Genomic DNA, 13,398 nt, shown 5'->3' with positions numbered 1-13,398 from the left:
AAAGTATTTAGATTTTGAACTTTCAGGAAACTTTGTTAAAGACTCGGAAATGGGCAGAAAAGATTCCTGTGTGTCCCTTGGGTGGAGGGTTGGTCTGGTGATTATCTAGTGCTAGAGGAGTATGCACTTTAAAAAAAAAAAAAAGGTTTTATTTATTTGACAGAGAGAAAGCCCAAGCAAGGGGAGCTTCAGCTGAGCAGGGAGCCTGATGTGGGGCTTGATCCCAGGACCCACGGATCATGGCCTGAGCCAAAGGCAGACGCTTAGCTGACTGAACCACCCGGGCTCTCCAGGAGTGTACACCTTTGTTTGTCTCCTGCTGTCCAGCTCTGCAAAAACGTAAGTTAAAAAAGAAGTTAAAATGTAGAATATGGATGGTAATGGGCTGAATATTGTTTGCTAGAGATACAATTGATTTCAGCCCTGTAGAAAAAGATGGTTCTCAAACATTCCTTTTTCTTGTCCTATAAGATATCAACCAGTTTTGCACAATTACCAAATTCATTTCAGTATTCCTGATTGCCCACATGTGTGAGTTCTTCAAAATCTCCTTTAAGTGGGTTTTACCTTTTTGAAAATCATACTTAACACCACTGGTCCTTTATAATTCATTCATTGACTCGTTCATGTGTAGCAAGAAACACTAGTGGAGAGGGAGGGAGACCTTGGGTTGGGGGTCCATAAGCTTCTCAAAGAAATGGTTGGTAGGGAATCCTACTTTCCTTACCCCAGCCCATCTTCAGGTGAGAAAAGTACACTTTACCCCCAGTCATGGCCAGATAATTCCCTTCCCAGGGCTATAAAATCACGGAATATGATGGAAGAAGATCCTGAACCATCATTAAGGAATAAGAGGTCAAAAGACCTACCCACAGCGATTCAAATCCAGGCATCAGGACTCCCCCAGTGCTCTTTACTCTACCTGCCATCTAGTGTATTCTGGGGCCACTAAACTGATGTCTCTCACAGGTCTGCAGCACCTGGAATAACCTGACCACCAGGTTTCTGGTTTTGGTGAAGCCACAGACAGGGCAGAGAACTGGGCCGAGGGGCGGGGCTTGAGACCGGAGGCGGTGCCTGGGCATGGGGGCGGGGCCCGAGGTCGTCACGCAGCTGCCTCCGCCCCCACAGACGGCCGAGAGTCGGTCCCCCGCAGCGCTCCGCTTTCCCCGGCTCCGCCCCCGCCTGTCTGTGTCTGCCCCAGCCGCTACCGATAAAGTTGTTGTTCTGCCAACATGGCGGCGCCCATAATGACTGTCCAGGCCGTGTTCGCCTAAAAGTGGAAACAGAGGCGTGAGGAGCCGCAGGCCGGAGCCTGTGAGCAGGTAAACCCCAGCCCGGGGCTCAACGGGACGAGAGGCTTCTGGAGTGGAGACCTCTGTCCCCGGATCGGGAGGTTCCGACTTGCTGGAGGCAGGAGGGGAAGGTGAGGGCTGAGTTCGCTGGTCCCCGGAGCCCTGCAGTTTCTGACCTGGAAGTCTCTGAGATCCGGGTCTTCAGACTCGTGGAGCTAAAGACCCTTACTGTAGCTCTGGACCTTTTCCAGTCCCAGAAGAATTCACATGTACACGTAGTTTTGTATTCAAGTTCCCTTGCTACTGCTCCCCTGCCCCAGTTCATCCCTGGATCTTTGCTTCCCTGGGCTGGGGGGTTTGGACTCAGTTAAAGGTCGTCCAGTGCATCTCTGTGGCCCAGAGATCCTTGCCACTGCATTAAGGTTCGAAACCCCTCAGAGATCACGTGGATTTACTACCTCATCCTAGAAAGAAGATGAGGTTCCGGATAGGATTTGCCTGAGGTCCCCCAAGGAAGTAGCCTTTTTTTTTTTTTTTTTTTAAAGCTTTTACTTATTTAACACAGAGAGATCACAAGCAGGCAGAGAGAAAGGGGGAAGCAGTCTCCCTGCTGAGCAGAGAGCCTGATGCGGGGCTGGATCCCAGGACCCTAAGATCATAAGCTGAGCCACTCAGGCGACCCGGAATTAGTCTTTGCAAAAGCCAAGATCTGTATTTTTTGTTAAAAATTTGTTTTCTTTAAGATGCACTTTCCCGGGGCGCCTGGGTGGCTCAGTTGGTTAAGCAGCTGCCTTCGGCTCAGGTCATGATCCCGGCATCCTGGGATCGAGTCCCGCATCGGGCTCCTTGCTCGTCAGGGAGCCTGCTTCTCCCTCTGCCTCTGCCTGCCATTCTGTCTGCCTGTGCTCGCTCTCTCTCCCTCTCTCTCTCTGACAAATAAATAAATAAAATCTTTAAAAAAAAAAAAAGATGCACTTTCCCTAATCCATTCTTGCGCATTTTCCTTTGGGTGCACACAGATGCCCTCATGTGCTTCTTCCTTGTGTTCTCTTTATTTGCCTGGCTCCTACTCTTCCCATACGTTTCTCTGCCCATATATGATTGTCATTTCAGGTCCAGTTCTCAGGCTTGTCCCATTCTAACCACATGTCTCTGCCTCCATCATTCTCAGAAAACCTAAACTTGAGCCCCAAGTGAGGGTGAGGTCAGGACTGACTATCTAAAGAGGAGTGAAGTAGTGGGGATTGATGCTTTGGAAAGATGTGGAAGAAAAGACAAGATTCCAAGCCTCTAGGCAAGGAACTAGATGAGACAGAGCTAAGGAAGAAAAGGGCCAAGTTGATTCTAAGTACAAGACATGAGCCACACCTTTCACATTGCTGGAATAGTCATAGTTCTCTAATAAAATGGCTGTATCTGTTGTCAGGAAGAAGCCAGAGATCAGGGCTTTGGTGGTGGAATGTCCAAGAGCAGGGCCTGGAAAGTAAAGGAAGGGAACAGGTCTGATGCATCAGGAAGTTCTGTAGTATATTGTCGAGGTACATTGAATGAACCTTTTAGAATTTCTAAAAGAAAGTGAGTTTTATTCAAGGCCAAGTTAGGATAGCTGCTGGGGTACACAGTCTTCACAAAGAAGAGAGTGCTCTTTGAAGGAACATTTGGTGTAGGGTTATATAAGCTCCAGCAAAGGAACATTTGGTGTAGGATTGTATTTTTTTTTTTTTTTTACATAAAAAGTTACATATCATTAGACAAAGGACATTTCGGAAAGTTGCAGTCCTTATCTGAAACTTCTAGTTTATGCAGGGCTGTATGCCTTTAATCTTATGGGAACAAGGAAGGTTTTCTCCTTTTTTTTTTTTTTTAAATCTTTGTTTGGAATGCTCCTTTTTGGTTATTTCATAAACGCAGCAGAAAGGCAGTGTGCAGCCCATACTTGGAGGTTTTGTGGAATCATTTTGATTTTGGTAAATGTTAAAGTATAGCTTCCCAGGGAGCCCAGGAGCAGGGGCCATAAACATTAAAAATTGAAAATTTCCTTTTTTAAAATCAGTATTGTAGCCCTGCGTACACTTTATGCTGTGTCCCTCTGAGTCTTAGGGATCCCCATTTGGGTGTGGACACGTTATTACCACATTGCTCCCCAGAGAGGTGGAATCCATTTACATTCTCAGGTGTTTAGATGCCTTCTGACAGTCGAGCCTCGGGCCAGGCCAGCATGTGCTTGGAGCTCCTCTGAAGCCTGGATGATGGGACAGGAAGCTGGCTAGACAGACCCTGGGCCGGGCCTACGGGGGAAGGAGACCGGGAGCCTGTGGCAGGGGCTGGCCCAACTGGTAGTCTCCCCTTGTGTCTTTGTGTCTTTGGCATTTGGAAACACTGGGTGCCTTTATATTTTCCATTAAAGAGTGTGTGCTTAGCTCAGCTGAAGTTCTATGGTGTCGTTTTCAGGGAAGGAAGTCATGAGAAGGATAAGAAGAAAGCAGGTGCATGTTCAGGGAACACCAGACTAAATGGGAGAACAAACTCACATGAGAGGGTCCCGGGCAGCTCCTAAGTGTGTGCTTTCTGTCCTCTTTTTCAGGATCTCCCCACCTTCTGCAGAATGGCTTCTGCTTGGCGGAGACTGGGCTTTTATGTCTCTTTTCTGAAAAGCCAGCTAGAAGGTCAGCCAGGAATCGTCAGCAGGGGAAGGAGAGTGATTCTGGGATGCACCAGAGATATATACAGTGCCACTGGAGAGTGGACGAAAGAGTACACACTGCAGACAAGAAAGGAAGTCGAGAAATGGTGGCATCACCGTATAAAAGAACAGGCCTCCAAAATTTCAGAAGCCGATGTGAGTATTCTGAGGGGTTTTGAGAGGGTAGAGAAGAGGGGATAAGGACTTGGACTCTGGGGTCAGATTGCCCAAGTTCAAATAAGTTATTAAGTATGTGACCTTGGGGGCTCCTGGTGGCTCAGTGGGTTAAAGCCTCTGCCTTCGGCTCAGGTCATGGTCCTGGAGTCCTGGGATCGAGTCCTGCCTCGGGCTCTCTGCTCGGCGGGGAGCCTGCTTCCCCCTCTCTCTCTCTGCCTGCCTCTCTGCCTGTTTGTGATCTCTGTCTGTCAAATAAATAAGTGAAATCTTAAAAAAAAAAAAAAAAAGTATGTGACCTTGAACGGAATGATTGACTCTGTGCTTCAGTTTTGTTAATTATTATGGACAGTGCTAATAACTAGTGGCCCCTGGCTTCCTAGGATGCTTTTGAGGGGTACATGAGAACAGACAAGGATAGTGGGTAGAAGGGTTTCGCCCCACTGGGCATTCTGGAACAGCATTTACTGGGGAGAGTCATCAGGACTCATCCGGCAGGGGTGGGGTCCTTCCTGGTCCATGGCATGGTAGGGCAGCACACAGGGATCTGGCGGGGTCACATGTAAAGCTTCAGGAGTGCCACCTGGACCCCTCACCTGTGGAACTTTGAATCTGCATATTCTGAGAAGCACCTGCCTCTTCCCTGGCGTGGACCTTGGTCTTGAACCTGGTTCTGCCACCTCAGCATCATGGTTTGGGAGGTACCAGCCTTTCCCTGGTGTGATCTGGGGCTGGGAGCCAGCCTTGCAGTGGCAGTTGTGTAAGTTAGTGAACCGTTGGCTTCTGCTTGGGATGCATCAGCTTAGCTCTCTACTTAGAATTATCTTCGGTATTTGGTTGTACCCAGTTTCCATGAGGCGCCATATTGGATGCTGGCTCCTTCTCTAGGAGTCTAGCCTTTCAGGGATTGGTCTTGGGTGTGGTAGCCCTAACTTCTTGATGTTGGTCAAAGTAACAAATGGGAGATGTGATTCGTTACATGAAATGTTGACTCTGATCAGAGCCAAGCACTAGAAGATAGTTTACTCTTAAATTCTACCCTCCCTTTGTAATAGTTGCCAAATAATACAGACCTTCTATAGTTAATCGAAGAGATGAGGCCAAAGGCAAGCAGTTGAGTTAACAAAACTGCAAGAGACCGCCTTTCCCTAGACTCAGCCATTTCCCATCTCCCACTTTTCGCTCATTTCAGACTCATTCCTTCTATGAGATTGATCACTGAAGAATGCTGGAGCAGTTGTTTGTGTTAACGTGAAGAGGATATTTTTGGGAATGGGTTAGGGAGACAGTCTAGTCTTGAGAGAGGTGTGACGGATAACAAACGGAATGATAGGAAGGATGGTTGGAATAGGATGAGTGATTGTACCATGAGAGCCTGACGCAGGGCGTGAAGAGCCTTCATGTGAACCTGACCAGACTCAGGTAGCCGAATGCATTTTGGAAACAAACTAGGGAGCAGTTTCATTATGAACGAGGAGAGTCAAAGTCGCGTTTCTTCTGTTCCTTTGTCTTTTTGGTTTAGATTATAAGTTAGTGGCTTCTACACATTTTGAAGTTACAGCTTACTGATTTTTGTGGCATCTCATTCTTCTTAAGTATGCGGTTTTTTAAAACAATTAAACGGATCAAGGGGCGCCTGGATGGCTCAGTCAACTTGGCCTCTGGCTCTTGGTTTCAGCTCAGGTCGTGATCTCAGGGGTTGTGAGAGCGAACCCCACGTTGGGCTTTGCGCGCAGTATAGTCTGCTTGGGATTCTCTCTCCCCATGCCCCTCCCCCAGCTCATGCACATGCACACTCTAAATAACTAAATAAATACATAATAAATTCTTTTAGAAAATTAAATGGAGCAACATAAATTGTGTATCAGTAATTGGGGAAGTAGCTGGAGGGATCTCGAGGGCGATCTCCTGGGAGCAGCCTCTCAGGGTCTGTTCTGGGGAATGGTGAGGTGGAGAAGATTCTGTATGTCCAGTCTGGAGCCAGGGCCGTAGGGTGGTCTCGGCCTCAAGACCTCAGTGTGATCACGGCCACGTCCCGTAACCTCCTTGATCCTCAGATTCTTCGCGTTATCTCACAGAATTGTTTTGAGAATTGGATGGAAAATGTGGCCGAACACATTTTACAAACCGAAATGTTACGTCAATAAAAGATCCAGGAGGATGAACGTATGGAGTATCTTTGTTAGGAACTAAGGAGACAGCTAGATGTCTGTGGACTTTGAAGCCAGACTTCAGTCTGGTATTAGATCTATTTAAAGTCCACCCAGATGAGTTTCCAGGAGTTGAATGTCTTGCCATGATCACCTTAATCATCATTTTTTTTTTTAAAGATTTATTTATTTATTTATTTGACAGAGAGATCACAAGTAGGCAGAGAGGCAGCAGAGAGAGGTGGGGGGGAAGCAGGCTCCCCGAGGAACAGAGAGCCTGATGCGGGGCTTGATCCCAGGCCCCTGAGATCATGACCTGAGCCAAAGGCAGACACTTAACCCACTGAGCCACCCAGGCACCCCCTTAATCATCATTACTGAATGAAGTTCCATTTAATGAGCATTTTACTCTATGTCAGGTACTATCTTCCATATATTACCTCATTTAATCCTGAAACAACCCTGGGGATATGGGGGGAGTAAGAAAACAGAGGCTCAGAGGGAGGTTTGGTTATTTATGGGGATACGTGCCTGGGACCTTCTGTTGCTCACCTTTGATTTACAGATTCTGAGCTCAGAAAGGCAGAGGAATTTGTCCAAGGTCCCACAACTGGTGGCAAGGCTGGGGCCAGAACTAGGGCTCCAGGCTCCTTCTGTCTGTCCCCTCTAAGTTCTGCGACAGCTTTGGAATGTGATCTATAAAGAGGCAAGAGTTATCTTTCTCCTGACATCAGAAGCTGGCAAAAATAATAGGTCCCACTTATAAAAACCATCATCTTCCCATCGCTTACAATCTTAATTTCTTTCAGAGGCTTACATTCTCACATTTTTATGTAATTATGAAAATTTCCCCTTCAATCAGAGTCCTGCTCAGTTTTACCATAAACCCCCATAATTCCTTCTTGCCATCCCCAGAGGATAGAACTCATTTCATTATCACGGAGGGAAATGAACTTAATTCACACAGAAAAGCAAAAAGCAGGGACAAGAAGCAAGTACAATACCTTTTCTGCAATAAACAAAAATAGTCATGAATATTAAAGACTTTGGCCAGCGGGGCTTTTCTGTATATCTTCTGTAAGCTCCGTTTTGGAGTTTGGCTTAGTGTGTAATGAATCACTCAGTTGTGCTATACATTAAATCTCTGTTGGACAGACCTACCAGAAAGAGAGAGTCATGAAGAAGCTGTATGTGGAAAATGTTTGGGGTAAGATCGATTGTTAAATAAACAATATAAAAAAAAAATAGATCGGGGCGCCTGGGTGGCTCAGTGGGTTGAGCCGCTGCCTTTGGCTCGGGTCGTGATCTCAGGGTCCTGGGATCGAGCCCCGCATCGGGCTCTCTGCTCAGCAGGGAGCCTGCTTCCTCCTCTCTCTCTGCCTGCTTGTGATCTCTCTGTCAAATAAATAAATAAATAAATAATCTTTTAAAAAAAAATAGATCTGTCACTCTAACGAAAACAAAGCAATTCTAATAAACGAAAAATGGGCTTCATGTAAAGACTTAAAATGAAAAATGAGAAATGGTTTATATCAAGGATTTCATTGATTTTTTTTTTTTTCCCAGATCCTTAAGACCCCTGTAATGGGTATTTCCTCACATCCCTAAAAGTGCCCCAAGAAAAGGCAGTAGACCCAGTCCATTATGAGAAGGAGTAAGGCTCAGACGGAGCGGACAGTTTGCGTGCTTCTGATTCTGTACCGATTGACAGAGTAAGGTCTTGTGCCTCCTTTGAGGGACAAGTTTACAAGCGGAGAGGATTATCTGTCACTTCCCTTCTTTTTTTTTTTTTTTTTTTTTAAAGATTTTATTTATTCATTTGACAGAGAGAGATCACAAGTAGGCAGAGAGGCAGGCAGAGAGAGAGGAAGAAGCAGGCTCCCCACTGAGCAGAGAGCCCGATGCGGGGCTCGATCCCAGGACCCTGAGACCATGACCTGAGCCGAAGGCAGCGGCCCAACCCGCTGAGCCACCCAGGCGCCCCCTGTCACTTCCCTTCTTAAAGACAGCAAGTCCTGAGTCCCCACCGACTCCACACCTCAGGGCCTGTCTCCTGAGGTTTTCCAAGGGTTATGAGTCTGTAGTTTCCAGTTAAAACGTGTGATCACTAATGGATGCTTTCCATCCATTTATGTAAATCAGCTGCAGTTGTCACTTGAGCATTACGTGATTTTCTCGTTTGTGTATTTTCCAGACTCCTGTGTATTCCCTTCTCCCTTTTCTTCCTTTAGGCAACTTCACTTAACCCCTCATCAGTAATTTCTGGAGGTTGGGCAGTGCAGAGAACATCCTAGTCTGTTTTGCCACATGTTAGTGGCCCTGTTAAAGGTTTGTTTAACTTCTTCGCTGGAGGAAGTTTAAAGCAAGGAGCCAAATGAGATTTGGAAAGAATCTGACTTCTGGTGTCTTCTGCTCCCCTGATTGTAGTTGGCCATGTCAATGATTGTCATGCAAATACTTAGCAAAAAATATATCACCCCCGCCCCCATACACGAAGGAATGGTCATGAATATTCTGTTTCGCGTTTGTTTCCATTACTTTGCGGGAAGCAAAACCTGAAGGAACTCTGGCAGCGCCGCAGGAAGGGAAAAAGGGCAGAGAGGAAAACGAAGGCAGAAATAAATGAAAGTGTTAATATCAGAAGGTCCCGACCTCAGAGACCAGCAGTTATCTCTTCTTCTTTTCTTCAGAGAGCCCTGCATGAGAGGATGTAAGGCTGGGTAGGGGGAGTGCTTCTGTTACCTGGACAGGATTTGTGTAGCTGGGAAAAAAAATGCCCTTTGGTTCTAAGTACTCTGTGGGGTTGGGTATTTAACTCCTGAAGTGAGGAGGTGGGGGGGGTCGGGGAGAGGGAGATGATGAAACACAGCCCTTGCCCTTGAACCACAGATCCCTAATTAGCAATCAATTAAATGACTACCGTGATTCCTTTGGAGCCGTATTTCCTCGGGCGGTGCACAAACCCAAAGTCAGCCATCCGGGAAGGACTCCCTGCCCTGCGTTTATTCCGTTTGGAAGTGGGTACCATTTTTCTGTTTCTTGTAATGCAGCTGTGTCTTCGGCAGCTGGAAGGTTCTCTAACCCTGGCGTGAGGCTATCTGTAGATCGCCCTTGGGAAACAACAAACTTCTCGCCTCGTTGGCTCTGATTTTCTCATTACTTTCCCATTTCAACTTTGTCTGTTGAAAGATAAGCTCACAGTGATGAAGTTTTAGAATGTGAGGAAGGTCCGGAGCCGACGACGACCAAGAAAGAATTCTTGAGACGTCTTTGGTGTCTTTGGTGGTTTATCAAAGCCGGGGGACAGGACCCGTGGGCAGTAAGAGCTGCTGCCATGTGATCCCGAGGACTGGCCGATTATATACTCAGGAGCTGGAGAGGTGAGGACGAGGGGGGTGTTCAGAAGGACCGTCGTATGGTAAAGAAGACTCGCAGGATAATGGAGATCTAGTTATCATCAAGCTGAGCTGTTTTTCCCTCTAATGAGGTACCAACATGAAGAGAGCTGGGAGTTCCCTGGCGGAATGTCACATTCCTCCTATCACGGGTCCTTGTCCTTGTCCTTGTGGATGAGCTTTAGGTTTAGAAGAAATTCAGCTTTATTTACATTTCCTCCCGCCTCAGGCTCCCTCAATTTTACGGTAGGGAGGGCCATGTTAGGGCTTTAGGAACAGAGAATGGTCTCTGGGAGTTAAGCTGTTGGTAGGAATGCTTCTTCCTTGTCAATGGAGGGAGACTCAGGTCTTGGAGGGTTGTGATCTTTACAAGTTAACTCTTTGTTTTTCCTGTAGGGCCGCCAGGAGTGCCTGAGGAATGTCCTATCTATCCCACGGGTGGGGAGGGGCTGTGGAGTGTCAGCTTCTGCTGTGTCCTCTGGTTGCCTTCTGTTCCCCCATCAACAGTACAGCAGAGAAACCCAGCACCCAGACTAGTGCCTGGGGATCCCACTCTTTCTGCTAAGTCCAAGTCTGAATGCAACTCCAGGGGACTTAGAGATGTCACATCTGTGTGATTCAACTGTCGTGTCCTTGAATTATCCAGATCTATGCGTTAGAGCTTCATTTGGAAAAACACAGTTCTCTAAGACCTAAATAGGAAACTGTCTTAACAGAGAAGCTTTTAAGGGGGAAAAAAAACACCTTAAAAATATATATGGGCGATTAGCACTCTGAGGTTGTTTGGCATTCTTTTGGACATTCTTCCGCTTAAAGCAAGGCTTTGAATTTTGGTTTTTGACACTTTTGTCAGTTCACTTTATAGGAGTAGCTTTTTTTTTTTTTTTTTTTTTTAAGATTTTTTTTTTTTTTTAAGATTTTATTTATTTATTTGTCATAGAGAGAGAAGCGAGACTGAGCACAGGCAGACAGAGTGGCAGGCAGAGGCAGAGGGAGAAGCAGGCTTGCCGCCAAGCAAGGAGCCCGATGTGGGACTCGATCCCAGGACGCTGGGATCATGACCTGAGCCGAAGGCAGCTGCTTAACCAACTGAGCCACCCAGGCGTCCCTTTTTTTTTTTTTTAAATTTACTTGAGAGAGAGAGTGAGTGGAAGAGAGAACATGAGACAAGGGAGGGTCAGAGGGAGAAGCAGACTCCCTGCTGAGCTGGGAGCCCAATGTGGGACTAGGATGGATCCTAGGACCCTGGGATCATGACCTGAACTGAAGGCAGTTGCTTAACCTACTGAGCCATGCAGGTGCCCTTTTTTTTTAAAGGAAACTTCTAAAAATGTTAAACTATTACCTTGAGTACAGCACCAAAGTTTTATGTGCATATAGGGTCCCCGTAAATGCTTAAGAAATGCTCATTGTCATCCTTTGTCAATTCTTTACCAGAAATCAAAACCCAAGTTCTACGTACTGTCCATGTTCCCTTATCCTTCCGGCAAGTTGCACATGGGCCACGTGCGTGTGTACACCATCAGCGACACCATCGCGCGGTTCCAGAAAATGAGAGGGATGCAGGTAAGGAACGATGGCTGCTGGGACAGCCCCCACCACCTGCCGCCCGCCCCCACCTAGGGATGCAAGAATGTCGTCAACGTGGTCAAGACAAATGAAGAGAACCGATTTGGGTTCAAAGTAGGACAGTTTTGACAATAAACACGAAAAGCCCCGTGTTTCCTTTTATGAGCTGGAAGAGCTAATAAAGCATCGGGATTAATGGTGGAGAGGAGGGTGGGGGACAATGGGGAGGGACTGCCGTGTGTTTGGTGGTGTGCTGGGGATGGAGGTGGGGTGGGGATGGAGTCAATTATAGCTACCAATGTTGGTAACACGGGCCGTCTTCCCAGGACGAGCTCATAGTTGGACGAGGGTGAAACACACAATCGATGGTCATCGTGTCGGGGCGTGAATCCTACAGTACAGATGTGCATCAAATGCTTTGAGAAGGAAGTGGGGCCCCAAGAGAATTTTCTCTTTCTATTTGACATTTTCTGTATTCCTTAATGAGCATGGATTTTTTTTTTTTTTTTATAATGGAGAAAGTAAAAATTTTTTGAGGAAAAAAAATAATCTTGGGAGTAACAACTCAGGCATTTGGGAAAGGTTCCACTAAAGGAGCATCTGACGCAGGTCTTGAAGGACAAGGTGAAATTTACCGGAACAGGAAGAGAAAGACCTTCCATGGCCATTGTGGGCCAGTGTCCTTCACTCCAATGCCAGTTACCCCTTTAAGCTTGCCCTTTACTCTTTAGCAGTGTATCATCTGTAAAATGGGGTGGGAATGAACACGGTACCATCTTCTTTAACCACTCACAGAGCGGCGGGATGGAAGAAGGTTTGAGAACATGGGCCGCTGAACCCGATTGTCCAGGACTCAAATGCCCACTCTTAACATGTACTAGCTATGTGACCTTTAACTAGTTACTTAACCCCTCAAAACCTAGTTTTCCCTCATCTGTAAAATGGGTATAAAGCAGCACCCGCCCATTGAGACCTGCTACAAGGGTCAAAGAGGACGGTGATGAAGCATTTGACACATACCTGGCACATAGTACGTAACCAGTAAATACTACTCACGGCAGCTCCCGAGAGCCCCCTGTGCACATCTCTGTCCAACTCTGAGTTCATCAGTCCCCCCAGGAGCTTGAAATCCAGCCATGGTGGGAGTATTTACACCATGGATGTCAGCAAACGCTACAACTCTGGGCTCTTTTCCTCCCAGAGAGGCAATGGTTAAAACATTCGCTGGTGCTCCTGTTGGCTGTTGCTGTTATTAACCTGGTGGGGCCCATACAGATGACATCTGCCACCTCCTAGCTCTTTGTAAAGATTTTCTTTTAGAGACGTAAGTGCATCTGTTGTCACAATTGGTTTGAAAATTTATGCTGAACTGACATTGGCAAGAAGTATTCCTAAAAAGGAAGGCAAGTTATAATGGCTCTGTGTCACTAGAAGAGTTAAAAACTTTATACTACCAAATGCAGAAATTTGTGTTCTGCTTTAATAGTCAAAGGTATTTGTCTTCCTGTTTTATGTCGAATGTTATTTTCCCCAGACATTGCTTTCCGTCATTGCTGCGATGTTTATTAGAAAGAGACCGCGCGGAGTGAATTGGCTCTTTGCCTAGAGTATAATTCTTTGTCTTACTCTGATTCTTCGACTAGATTTATCTTCTGGTTTTTTACTTACGCCAACTTATTTTGGACAGTTAGGGAGTGCAGGCAAATTGATGAAGATTAAGCTTTTATAGCAAAATTGTGCATTTATGAGAAGGTGCAGGTGGTTGAGGGCGTGTGGGTGGGATTCTGATTCCCTTGGATGGGATGTAATGTTCTAGAGGAAACTCAAGGCAGAGCTCCAGGCCCCGAGCTACTCAGGCCCAAGAGACAAAATGGAGACTCCTAGAGTAACTGAAGTCCAAGGTCAGGCTGGACCCAGGAGTTGCATGACCTAGTTTTGAACCACATTCTGCCACCTTCTTGCTGAGAGAGACACCCCGCACAAGTCATTTCATGGCTTTGAATCACCACTTTCCTCATATTTAAAATAGGGATAACAGTAATTCTTGCCTCATGGGGTTGTTGTGTGGGTTGGGTGAGATAGTACATGTGTGTCTGGGGTAATAATCCTTAATAAATGATAGCTGCAATTAT

At 46.4% G+C, this 13,398-nt stretch overlaps 1 protein-coding gene across 3 annotated transcripts in view; it reads left to right on the top strand.

The window, feature by feature from the left end:
- Positions 1-1,187: 1,187 nt before the first annotated feature.
- Positions 1,188-13,398, top strand: part of LARS2 (leucyl-tRNA synthetase 2, mitochondrial) — a 151,527-nt gene continuing 139,316 nt past the window's right edge. For 2 of the 3 annotated variants that reach the window (XM_047695984.1, XM_047695991.1), the window contains exons 1-3: positions 1,191-1,426; positions 3,880-4,134; positions 11,135-11,263. In XM_047695984.1, the coding sequence (XP_047551940.1) occupies positions 3,901-4,134; positions 11,135-11,263 (363 nt within the window). In that variant the 5' untranslated portion in view covers positions 1,191-1,426; positions 3,880-3,900. Of the gene's footprint in view, positions 1,427-3,879; positions 4,135-11,134; positions 11,264-13,398 lie in introns of all 3 variants that reach the window. The other variant, XM_047695976.1, reaches the window with a different exon arrangement.

This window comes from Lutra lutra, chromosome 1 (genome assembly GCF_902655055.1).
Source record: "Lutra lutra chromosome 1, mLutLut1.2, whole genome shotgun sequence".
Lineage (NCBI taxonomy): Eukaryota > Metazoa > Chordata > Mammalia > Carnivora > Mustelidae > Lutra > Lutra lutra.
Note: the sequence above shows the minus strand (reverse complement) of the source record. Positions and strands in the feature narration are given on the sequence as shown.